The sequence below is a fragment of the Eleginops maclovinus genome, chromosome 1, assembly GCF_036324505.1.
Source record: "Eleginops maclovinus isolate JMC-PN-2008 ecotype Puerto Natales chromosome 1, JC_Emac_rtc_rv5, whole genome shotgun sequence".
Lineage (NCBI taxonomy): Eukaryota > Metazoa > Chordata > Actinopteri > Perciformes > Eleginopidae > Eleginops > Eleginops maclovinus.
In genome coordinates, this window is record NC_086349.1 from 10,941,835 (window position 1) to 10,954,730 (window position 12,896).

Consider the following 12,896-nt stretch of genomic DNA (forward strand, 5'->3'; position numbering starts at 1 on the left):
TGAATAAATATATAATCAGTCACTGTACAATCAACAAGCAATGAATGCACTTTATATTAAAAATGTCTCACATAAAAAAACTACCCAATTCTATCTCTTAGGTTGTATCTTTTGTGTATTAATGAGCTAAGAAATTGTATTGTTTTCAAATAATGAAAATCAAGTTATAGATTTTAAGTCTTCCCATCTCTAAATGCATTTTCATGAAAGAAAAAAAAAGAGTGATACTGTGGTTGCTTTTTTAGACAAAGTGGAGCTCTCTGTAGATGCTAAGACATCACAACACTTACGTCAAAAAATGCCATTAAGACAAAAATAAGGTCCAAGCTGCACACAATGACTCACTCAAAATGTTTTTAACAGTGTATATTAACAGTCAATCTCAAACCTGTTTTGAAAACAAATGATTTTACAAAGACAGATGAAAAGTCAGTGTGCTATTTCTGAGAAACTATCATCCGAAATGCTGCTGGTTCTGCTCCGTCTGGAAGTTGTGGTCCGGGCAGACTTTCTGCACCAGCCTGTAATCGGTGCCGGTGAAGGCAATAAAGATGCATATAACCTTAAAGGGTTTGGCGCAGATCCAGGCTGCCTGGGACTGTGTGTTTTCTGAGTAGCAGGTCTGCCCGGGGTCATACAAGCAGGGCTTGGTCTTCTTGGACCGGTTGGTTCTCTGGTACTCGATCCTGCAGTTGAGCTCGGTCAACATCATCACATCGTGCTGCTGCTGCTTTTGCTGCTCTGGAGGGGGAGAGCTGGTGGATTGAGGCGGGCTCTGGAGCTGGGACGTCAGTTCTGGAACCAGGACTTGGTTTTTGGTGGGAACACCCTCAGCTGATGGATCCAAAACCTCCTATCCCACAGCTTTGGAGGGCGGGACGATGCTGACGGATATGTTCCCGAGACGAGACGAGTTGTGGCGGAAGTAGACGCTGAACGTGCCATTGATGTGGTCCACGATCTTACCCGTCACCAGGAGGCTGAATTTCACGGTTTTCACATTGAAGTAAAAATCACCCCAGCCCAGGATTTTCTTGGCCTTTGTGGAAGTTTTGGCGGAAGGTTTCGATTTAGGAGGAAGTCGGTACAGATACTGATCTAGGGCCTGGGAAAAGTTCAAAGGCCATCCATACGGGCCCAGAGAGCCATAAGCAGGTGTTTTCTGTTTGGTGGAGATGATCTGTAAGTCTTTGACTTTCAAAGCAGCTCCCAGTGCATCTCCTGCTTCTCTTTCCTCCTCTTTCCATTGTTGGCTCTGGAAGTCCAAGGGCGAGGCTCTTTCTTGGACCTTTGGATAACAAATTGGAAATAAGGGGGGGCTTAACACAACCCTTTACTCTGAATACAGTAAATACAGTTTCACAGGGCATGTTTTGTGTAGGATTCACTGTAGGTGGTAACAATAAATAGGAGAAAAAGGCCATTATGATCGCAAATGAAGGACAGTTTCACTATTTAGATCACAAGGTTGCAGATAATCGATTAAAAATAATTATGCTATGATGTCCTCTGAATGAAAACAAGTTGAAATTGCCTCTGATCAATAGGTCAGCTCCTTCAGGCAAGGACTTACAAGAGCATGCACACACACAGTCACACATTTATGTTGCTAATAACACATTTTAATTTGAATGTCCTCCCTCACGCTCTCTCTCTCTCAGCCCCTTGTTAAAACTCTCCTTTCAATGCCACCTTGACGATGAACTGAATCTATCAGCTTATAAATCAATATGTTTGAGAGAGGGAGCAACAATGCCAACACTTGGCCACTGTGGAAGTGATATTTTTAGGGAGAGTCTGAAGACTGTAAGCAGCATCTTCTTTATACTCAGCTCCCGTCTGAAAATCCCTCTTCCTTCCTTTCACCGTTCACGTCATTCCCTTAAATATCCCAGTTAACCCTCTTACATTGAATTGGATTTCTTGAAATTAATAATAGATTAAGCTTTTCACCTGGATTCACCATGTTTTATACATAAACATTCTCCTTCTTCCTCTTCCCTCCTATTTTAGTACACTAGATAAGACAGTGCTTTGCTAACATAAAGAGTTAAACTAACCCAATTTTTAAAAGTTGTAATATTTGTTTTTGATATCAGTAATAGATGGTTTTCATAACTCATAGAGAGCAGAATACTTCAGCAAACACAGAGCCATGCTACCACTGGCTTTTCCTCTATGTGAAACAATGGCACATGCATATTAAATATACAAGCAGGGGGAAGAAGACGAAACAGGCAGCCAACTTCTGCTGTGTTTATTAAAATGCTCAAATCCAAATAAATAATGAATTAGGTTTATGGTTGATATATCTTATAATCCCCAGACAGTTGACATGCAGGAAAGCATGCAGACATATTCATACAATTACACTGTTAAGTGTAAAAAAGTAATAACTTATCAAGTGCATCCAAGTGTCAGGACTTTATTGTCTCTCATTAAACACTTCCATTTTTAAGTGGAGGTGTGGATTTGGTGTGTGAGACAAGTCAAAGAGTTATGCCTCTATAATTGGGAAAGACTTCCTGTGCATTCTTGTTTTTTAAGACTGTAATTCCATTTTATGATAATGTATTAAAGGCTGATGAAGGTTTAAAGTTTTCTCCCCACACATTTCTAAATAAACAGCTCCCAGGATATCATTATATTCTCATGTTGGAGTCACAGCACCCCTAACCAGCCCAGGCCTCTGTGCCAATCTCTGACTTCTCTGTAACACAGAGAGCTCCAGCAGTGCTTTCTGTTACAGCACCAAATCTCCAGCTATGTGCTGTTCTCACCTACTCTAATTGGAGCCCACTGTGTGACAGCCATGCCATTGGCTCTATGTCAAGATGCCAGCACAGCGACTGAGACTGAGCAACTGTGGTGGAGTGGATGCACACACAACTCTTGTGCAAAAGCACCTGCAGAGGTACACAACTGAGGAACCCGAGAGCAGTAGTTGGGTCTAAAGGACATAGAGAACATGTTTTGCTTTTGGCTCAAAAGGTCCTTATTTTGTCTCAGCTTAACAAAAACCTGAACCTTTTATTTCCTAAGCCTTTAGGCTGAAATAAACTTTTTCAAACTGATAAAGGCTGCAAAATCATTCAGTTCAACTAATAAAGCACAAAATGAGCTGCTTGGAGGTATTCACATGACAGCTTCAATGTTAATGTATACAGAGGCTGCAGTCTGCTGCTCATGCAGCAAAGTTAAGGAAGTTAAATTGAAGACGGAGGAGACGAATAAATTACAATAATGCCTGAAAGAGAATTGCAGACCATAAGACTGGAACAAATTAAAATTTTGAGGGAGGAACCATAAGACCCATTTTAGCTGAACTTCATCGTCAAATAGAAGTGTCAACTATATGATCCCAAGGCAATGTTTCAGATACTGAGTCTGCATAGCAAAACAAATGATATCTGGAGACTACTGCAGATTTCACTCATTGAATTAAAAACAGCAAGCTGGTAACTTTCATTGAAACATTTTCAAGACTTCAAATCTCAAGTCTCAACTTTTTCAACTAAGATTAACATGTGCTGTCTCTCTATTACTATAAATACATTACCATCATAACACTTGATTTATTACTTCGTTTTAGACAAAACAGTTTCAAATCTATAAGAAATGATTGATGCTGATTGATTATTTAAGGGTTCATTTACACAATGTCAACTAATCCCCTGTAACTCTTAAAACACACTCAGTGCAACAGTGCTGCAATAAGATGACAGTGACAGAACATGACTCCATGGTTAATTTGAAATCAACAACATATTAGCATTAAGTACATCTGCTGAAAAACAACTTATCGCCTTTTAAATGAGCAACACAACTTCTGTTGGAAGATTTTACTCACCGAAGAAGGGAGCAGCCACAGACAGATGATGGCAAAGTTCAAACACAGCGCTCTCATTTTGCAGCAGCGTGTCTCCATGCGCAGAGCCAGAGTGTCTCTGAGACAATGTGCCCGGCAGAACAAGTGCTGATTTACTGAGTTCAAGCTTTAGACGCACTGCAAAAGTGAAGGAGACCCTCTGCAGTGAGACTCCAACCCCCACTCCCCACACACACACACAATCTCTCTCTCCCTCTCTCTCTCAACCCCCCCCCCCCACACACACACACACACACACACACACACACACACACACACAATTGCCTCCCTGCTAATTTTCACCACCTGTCCGGCCCTTATTATGTCTCATCAACCCGGGGAAAGGCGCTGTCAGACGGGCACAGTTTGACAGCCATCCCTGCTGTCCCCACATACTTCCGCCACGGGGAGGCTGACAAAATGACAAGGGCTCTCTCCAGGAAATATAAAAATCACTGACAAGTCTGCTGAGACTCTGCCACTGCTCAGCCTATCAGTGGAGTTTCAAGCCAACACATCACTACAAGAGGCGACTAACAACGCAGACAAGTTGCCTTTAATGAAGAATCACAGGCAAATACAGAAACCAATTAAATGTCATGCCCCCCCCGCCCCCCCCCCCCCCTATCAACACTAAGTAAGGTCAAATTCGCATGTTTACACTATAATAACTGAGGCTCGTGTGTGTTTAACATTTTATTTTGAAGACATTTCAGATGTAATAATCGTGCCGTCCAAAATAAAACTTAAATTAAATTAAATTAAAATATGTTATGAAATTGATTAAACTGCGATTTATATTTTCATTCAAACTGCAGTGTTTATTGTGTTGGCAGTTTTACGTAGGACAATGTCACTTTTACACAGGGACTAAAACACATCTGGTCATAAAACCTTATTTTTTATTGCCTTTTATGAGGAGTGTTGGTTGCTAAATTGGCACAGTGTATTAATCTCTCAATCATATCAGATAATCAAACTGGACAGACTCTGTGTTTTGTTAGCTGCCATAGTTTGTCCTTTAAAGTAATCCTTTCTTCATTCTTTTGGTTACAATTTGATTGTTTCCACAAAGAAATAAAAACTACAAACGCATAGGAATTGTTGTCCAAACAATAATTTTCTTAACCGTGCTCTCTCAAAGTTTGTACCTGGCTAGAAATAATTATGAATGTATTCCCAATACGAATGGCCAGAAACCGGTGGGTTGATCTCTTGACATATATAACATCTCTGTTGGGTTTGCGCATGAGCTGTAGGCTGTAGGCATAATGGCTCGGGTTTTTTTTACATCCATAGTAGTAACACTTAAACTTTAAAGGGTGAAAACATCTCACACTGTCATGTTCTCAACAGTCGCATCATTGTTAGGTGGGGAAAAAATGAAGAGTTTGGTGTAGGAACGAAAAAACAACACAAGACAGCAGAGGCGTGGTCAGCATCGCCATATTCCCACAATACTTAGCGCAGGCGTGACAGATACTTTGTAAACGTATGATTATCTTCATTAATCTATCATGTCTAACATGTTGGAGTAAGTGTTTCTTGTTTTAACTCCAGACGGTTTAACTTGAATGTGTAGTCAAAAAATTTGACATTTTTACAGTGAACCGTAAGTTAAGGTGTTAACGCGGGGAATATGATTCAGGGCTCGCGCTCAAACCTTCAGTACACTCTTGTTTCTCTTCAGATCGCATAAATCTTTCGCCTTTTACTAAAGATTTCCGTGGAGAGGAACATTAAGAGTTTCAACTAATTTTTTGATGCCCTGCGTATGTGGGGCTTCCTGTCTTTGTGAAATATTAAAGTCCACGCCAACAAACAGACAGTATCTGCCATACTGCGAAGTTCTCAGGAGACAATTCTCTGAAAGGACATTGAATGTAGCATAAAAGGGTTGTCTTGATATACGCATGCACTTTGTGACTCCACAGAAAAATCGTACATGTTTCAGGATCGGTTGTATGTTTTGCATTCACCGTTACACTTTTTACCAAAATATAAAATTGAGTTTAATTATTTAATGTTCCTTTTTCTTAACAGAGGCGTCTTCCGGGGTGCCATATTCCCACAATGCATCGCGCACGTTTCAGACAAAACTTGTTACACAGGTATCTCTTATCCACAGTGTTTTTGTGCAATTCTATGAAATCTTCTTTCCAATGCAGTTTTGTATTTGTAAATATTGATTGATTCACTAAAAACTAGCTTTAAAAATCTTACTTTGAAATGTAAAGCCTAAGTGAGGATCATAGGGCGGAGAGTCAAGTAGGTCGCTCCGATCAGCAGAGGGTAGTACACTCTTGTTTCTCTTCAGAGCGCATAAATCTTTCGCCTTTTACTAAAGATTTCCGTGGAGAGGAACATTAAGAGTTTCAAATAATTTTTTGATGCCCTGCGCAAGTGGGGCTTCCTGATTCTGTGGAAAATAAATCTTTGTCGAAGCTACCATAATTACTGTTGTGTTAATTCAACATTACTTGTCTTCATTGTTCGTGAATACCTGTGTGATGTGTGTCTTCTGGACAGCAATACCCTCAAAATGATTCCATTTGGATTAATGGTTATTTATATATTTGTATTCATATTATAAAAACAAAAGAGCAGATTATCTTTCATTAAATACCCCCATTCTTTCATTAAATACCTAAATTCACATTCAATACTTATGACAAACAGCTCATAAAAAAACGTTTTTCTGTTTTCCCTCATGGTGGGATTTGTTGAGTGTCTTTAAAGGGTAACAGCCTTAAGAAGTATTGAGGTAATGAAGCAGCTGCTTCACGTCACTGTGACCACTGGAGGGCGCACCCATCAAGACAAACCCAAACTAAACGATTATATTATTGTCAAGTTATGTAATAGATAAGTAAACAAATAGCAAAAAAGAACCTGTGTAAATGTTAATAAACAAGTCATAAATATTATCAGACAATAATAATTATCATTAAAATATTTATTAGACAGATACATTAATACATAGCAAAATATTTAATTCAAATATTATACTTTATTAGCAGTAACGTTAAAGGTGAGTCCATACCAGTAACAGGAACTTTCATGGTTGAAAAAACTGCATTGTTGATTATTATTGATTTATTGTTTTTGCTAGGCTGTCCAAGTGCTGCTAGTAGCTACAATCAGCAGGTTCTCACGTAAAGCATCTGACTACCTTACCAATGTTTTCACAACAAGCCCATACATCACCTGAGTGTGTCTTCTCAATTTATTAATGTACTATTCATTAATCTCTCATGCTTCATTTTGTATCAAAGGAACACACACATTTCCGCTGCATAAAAAGATCAATTATAGAAAAGATCAGAAGCATGTTCCTAATGCTGTTGTGTCCAAGGTGTGCTGGTGTTTTAAGTGTGTTACAGGCCCTTTCATTGCACGTCGGGCTGTTTATGTCACAGTGATCTCCTCCAGCAGATTAGCAGGGAAGTAGCCCAGCTTGCGTCCAGTGCTGACTTTCAAGTAGCCGCCTTTCTCGTCTCCTTTTTTCACCACAATCTGAAACACAGAGTAACAACAGTAAAACGAAACATCCCAGCATCAGTTTCAACGTGATGCATCCTCACCAAGGATTCCACATTCAGTTTTTGTAGTATCTGATCAGAGAGATTCTGCATGTTAAACTAAACGCACACACTTGAATGCAGTTACCTGATCTTTCTTCAGTGTGATTTGTCCCATCTCTCTGTTCCCTACGAAGGAGCGCATCACCTTGAAAACTCTCTCTGACGCACGCACTTTTATTAGGTAGTTGGTGGGGAAGTAGCCTGACTTCTCCCCCATCTTTCCCTGAAAATAGAGCAAGAAGAAGAGTTCATCCAACAAGAATGAAAAAAGGGTATGAATGAAACTGGATTGCCACAAACTGGAAGAGCACATTTAAAGAACCAGCTAAAATACACCGAAATAATTATGAAGTTGAACTCACCCTCCACCACTCTTCATTGGAGTCATCCAGCACTGTGATCCGATCACCAGGGCTAATGCATAAACACACACAATAATTATATTTTATTTAAAGTATTATTAAGACAGTGTAGTTTGGTGGAAAATGATGATTAATAAAGAAAAGGAAAATTGCTCTTTAATGGTTGCATTTTTGGAATAATTAGAATTTTTGAGACATACTGGAAGTCGAGGTCGTCTTTCTCTATGGCCTTGAAGCGGTAGAGAGCCAGGTAGTAGTGAGTCTGGCTGAACGTACCCTTACTCTGTGGGCAAAACACATCAAGTAATACCGGTGTTGGAACAGTCACATACTTCTAGCTGCTTGAGATTAGATCCAAACATTTTTGTTGACACTTTTTCTCACCTTGTCATCCGCTTTGTGTTCTCCTTTCTCCTTCTTATCATCAGGCTTTCCTGCAATGATTGGCCATCAGAGTCATGAACAAAGCCTTGATGCAGGATTTGAATCTAGTGACCTATGTTATTCTCTATTTAAGGTATATACCTTCTCCTCCCTCCTCATTCTCTTTGGGTTGTTTGTTCTCCTCTTCTTCTTCCTCCATCATCATCATCATCTGAGGAAAAATCTTGTCAATCAGGACAGTAGCCAACCCATATGTCTTTGTCATTCATACCTGCTCAAAAGGTATTTGTTTTAATGCTGTTATGACTGAAATGAAAGAAGTTTTGCAAGGTTTGCAGTTTTAGTAAGGCTGAATTGAACACTTACATTTTTCTTGTCATTTTCATTCTTTTTGCGTTCCTTATTTGCCATGATGACACCAACACGCAGGGTGTCAAAGACCGGGTCGTTCCTGTTTGGGTTGTCTGGTCAAAGACAGCAAACATTAAGTAATTTGATATTTCAAATACAGTAAGATTCAACACGTTCACAAACATGCTCTTTCACACTCAATCAATGAACAGAGGAAAAGGTTAAGACATATTGTAACGGGACTCACTTGGATCTGGTATGTCACTGCTGTACAGTGGGGAGCTGTAGGCCCTTCTGAAGCCAGGCGGCTAGAAGACAAACAAACACCATAATTTACACTGTGTCCAACCCACACAGTGTAAAAAGGGGGAAATAATTAGTCATGAACACCAGGGGGAAGTCTACAAGAAGGAAACTTTACTCACAATTTTGCCAAAGCACTTCTGGAACTCGACATAAGACTGGCATGAGTGGTGGATATTAGTCTTGCAGTTTTTACACCTCAAAGCAAACTTGTTGTTTACTAAAAAAATAAACATTGGAAATACATTTGTGTCAGTCAGACATCAAAATTGTGCTCATTAAACATCATTTTGTTTGTTTTCTCAGATACATACAGACTATCATGCGGGCACAGACATCGCAGAACTTGGGTTTTTTGCAGTAGTGGTCCTTGAACTTGTGGGGTTTGTCGTTGATCCGGAGAACAGGAGGAGGAGGTTCTGGCTCCTTCTCTTCAACCTCCACCTCCTCATCATAAATGAAGTAGACCTGGACACACAAGAGTACATCTCAGTAATTAAAAAATATAAGAACCAGGGCAATGTTTCGGTACTTCCAGCAAAGTATTAATGGAAAGGGGGAAATAATTTGATCAGAAAGGGACAGTGATTAGGTGTCAAATTTCTATAAGAGAGTTTTAGACAACTTGTGATGCTCTTGTGTCACTTTTTGTAATTAATGTCCATGGCCAACATTGAGTTAATACAGGTATTGCATGAATCAAGGAATAAATGAAGAATAGAATCAAATAAAACATGTAAAAGATACTGGTTATGAACAACATGTCTAATATATTATTTAAAAATTGTACAATTGTTAGAAATAAAATACTAATTTTGCCATCTTGGATTACCAATGCACATCTATTGGCACCCCTTACAGGTCAGCCAGCAGTGTCATTTTCATCCCCACAGGAAAAGACAGAATAACTCAGACTGAATCCTCATATTTTTCCAATTGACGCTGCACTGCGTTCCTTTCGCAGCTGGTGGCTATTTTAAACCAGTCGGGAATGGCACTGCGAACAGTAATGGGGGGTTGTTGTGGCTCTGTCACTCACAGTGTCTCCGTCCTCTCTCACAAAGTTGTCAGGAGCGGGAGGGTTGTCATGGATATCCACAGAGTTTTTATCATCCTCCCTGAAACACGGACACAAAGAAACCAAAATACAAGGAATGAGCAAGATGAAATCATGCAGCTACATATCATTACTTTCCTGTGAAAAAACTTTTGCTGTATTTGTCAACTTTGTCATATTTGTCAACCTCTTTAACATGCTAAATTAAAAAACAGGGTTTAAAAAAATGTAGGCACCGTTATGGAGTGACCTGATGTAACCAATATGTGTTGTGTAGATGTCACATTTCCATTTCAGATAAAAAATAGTTGAGTCTTTAATCTATTAATTATTCAAATGACCACAACGCTACTTTATCAATACTATATTTCAATTTACTGACATGGATGAAAACTACATTGAGTACAAGACTTTTGTGCTTTTAAGTCAAGACTGTTATTACATTTAGTAAACAGAAATTCAAATGGAGGCCTGTGGATGAAGTGGAATGCAGGCAGGAAATGTAGGGCAAGCATTACGTTGTATTGTAGATGTAATTTAACTCATTTTTAGAAAATACTCACTGATCCATGATGTTTGGTGGATAATGTCAGTACTTCCCCACCTAGAAAGACAAAATTATAAACCAAATAGACAAGTCACATAGTCAAGAGTGCAGATTATATATATATATATATATATATATATATATAATATCACAGATGTTTACATGGCCAAATATTTTATTTTTTAGGCAGCACAGCTGAAGTAGATTGCATACTTAATTGAATAACTAAACTTCTGTATGGAAACTCTTTATCCTTAAACATGATGCATGGAAAAGTATATTTGTTCAGTGTCTTTAAATGTTCAATGAGCTAACTGTATTAAATAACTCACAGATTATATCTAGCATTCATGTTTTTCATAAATTAATGTTGGACAATCTCTTCTTGGCTCTGTATTTTTTTTTAATGTTATCATTTGTAGGAGAAAATGATTTATTAAAAAATATACACAGCAGAATCACAAGTGGTGCTTGTGATGTGGACATTATATTAACACAAACACAGAACATATAGCCTCACAAACACACTTGAATCCAGGGTGTTTTTCTTGTGTCTACGCAGACCCACGTACTGTACGAGTTCATTTGTCAGCTTGAACAAAACTATTCTAAGGTTGTGAAATTCAATCTCATCACAGCTAAAATTGGGTACGAGTCAGGAAAGGAAGTGCAAACTCTTGAAAGTATGACAGTAATAAAAATCAAACTCTGTCAACAGTGAAAACATAATTTGGTAGATTGTCAGCTAGTATTTGAAGCTTAATGTTGCTGCCTCTTTGGAGTTAAAATACATCAAATAACGTATACGCTTTCGTCATCCAAACATATTTTTGAATAGAAAAGCACAAACATTAAACTTCAAACTGGATCATACCTCTTGTGAAAGTTCTGGAAGCTCAGAGAAAAAATGACAACATCCAGTGTAGGTAAATCTCCCTGTGAATCCTTCAGTCCTTCACCTGCTGACGAAGACTGGAGCACATATGATCACAGAGCCTAAAAACCAGGCTCCTCACTTCTGGCCCTCAGGATTCTGCGGCAACACTTGCACAGTCTTGGCCCTTTCTTTATTCCCTCTACAGCGTCCTTAGGTGATTTCCCAAGTGATTTTCAGGCTTGGTTGTGATTCATAGTGTTTGTGAACTTATCTATAGTTTTGAGTGTGTGTCTGTGTGTGTGCTAAACTGAGCACTCGTGTGTCAAGATGACTGTTTGCAACAGCTGGGAACTTCAGAGTGAGCCCCGATGACGAGGGGAAATCAGATACCTTCTCTCCCTCTGTCTTCATGCTGCTCCTTGTCCCTGTATTATATCCTTTGGAGACCAAGAACAATGCACTAACCTGTGTGTCGCTTTGTTTTTAAAGTACTATTGCTGTGGGTAGATGTAGAAAATTGAATTAAGTCACATTGACAATGATGAGGTTTGATAGGAGCATGAAAATGTGCCACCAATAATGTATCTTTACAACTAATAGTTTAATTGATAGTGAAAATTAGAATTAAAGATTAACAGGGGTCTTGGGTTAAACATGAGCTGTTGGCCCATGCAGTTGCGGACTCATTATCATCCGGGTAGCTACTCATTGAGCCCTAAGAAATATCTAAAAAATAACACTAAAATATTCTTAAAAGTAATGCATTGCTGCATGGATTTGGAGTCATAAAATCACATGACATGGAAGCCTTTGGAAATGAATGATACTTTTCAATTTAAGAAGTGCTTCATTTTCACTTAAATATTAATGTATACATAAAAGATGGACTAAATTCCAAGAAAATTGAATTGTTTCTTGTTTGTCTAGTTAATTATATTATTTCATGTGGATTTGGAGTCCCTGGGTTAACCTATTCTAACTTTACTGTGGTAAAATATAAAGAACATACACAAACAACTATAATCTAGATGGCTCTCCTACAAGAGTAATGATTACTTAATGCCCTTATCATCTCAGTTTATTGTGTGCTTTCGTGTCGAATACAGTATTACCAAACAAAGTTGATATTATTCTAATTACAAAACAGTTTCTGAGGTTCTGGGGCCCAGGACCCTGTCCTGCATTTCTAATAATTCAGTCTTCACTGGCAAAACTAAACACTTATAAACAAGACAATAACTTCAATGCCTTGACAGACATTTGTATAGCTATGCCTGTCAAAATTGTTTGGGAAACCAGGGATGAGAGTATGCTCTTAGTAGCAGTAGACCTTTGTTAGAATGTGATATGCATTAAAAGTTCAAATGTACACTCTCAAATACATTTTTAACTGGGTAGGTCTTACAAATAATGTCTGTATTTTTGATAAGCGTTGTGTTATCAGGGCTAAAACTCCGCCTATTTTTGCACATGAGCCCATTATTGTGAGCTGCAGAAATGATTCATGGCCTGCTATTATTCTGTCATTATCATGTCCTCTATCAAGGAGCTCCGCACTGATGT

At 38.6% G+C, this 12,896-nt stretch overlaps 1 protein-coding gene, 2 non-coding genes and 1 pseudogene across 3 annotated transcripts; 2 read left to right on the plus strand and 2 right to left on the minus strand.

The window, feature by feature from the left end:
* Positions 1-454: 454 nt before the first annotated feature.
* LOC134869495 (neurexophilin-2-like) lies at positions 455-4,020 on the minus strand (annotated as a pseudogene).
* A 1,518-nt stretch (positions 4,021-5,538) lies between these two features.
* Positions 5,539-5,652, plus strand: LOC134872600 (U5 spliceosomal RNA). The gene has a single exon (XR_010166828.1). It is a non-coding gene; the product is annotated as a U5 spliceosomal RNA (small nuclear RNA).
* A 513-nt stretch (positions 5,653-6,165) lies between these two features.
* On the plus strand, positions 6,166-6,279 carry LOC134872569 (U5 spliceosomal RNA). Its single transcript, XR_010166820.1, has one exon. It is a non-coding gene; the product is annotated as a U5 spliceosomal RNA (small nuclear RNA).
* Positions 6,280-6,809: 530 nt separating this feature from the next.
* On the minus strand, positions 6,810-11,660 carry stac3 (SH3 and cysteine rich domain 3). The gene is made up of 13 exons (XM_063902727.1): positions 11,331-11,660; positions 10,473-10,513; positions 9,892-9,970; positions 9,167-9,320; positions 8,975-9,072; positions 8,797-8,857; positions 8,565-8,662; positions 8,340-8,409; positions 8,199-8,248; positions 8,015-8,097; positions 7,815-7,866; positions 7,538-7,675; positions 6,810-7,384 (listed from the first exon to the last, which is right to left on the minus strand). The coding sequence occupies exons 2-13, from the start codon at positions 10,478-10,480 to the stop codon at positions 7,277-7,279; spliced, it is 999 nt and encodes a 332-aa protein (XP_063758797.1). The 5' UTR covers positions 10,481-10,513; positions 11,331-11,660; the 3' UTR covers positions 6,810-7,276.
* Positions 11,661-12,896: the final 1,236 nt, after the last annotated feature.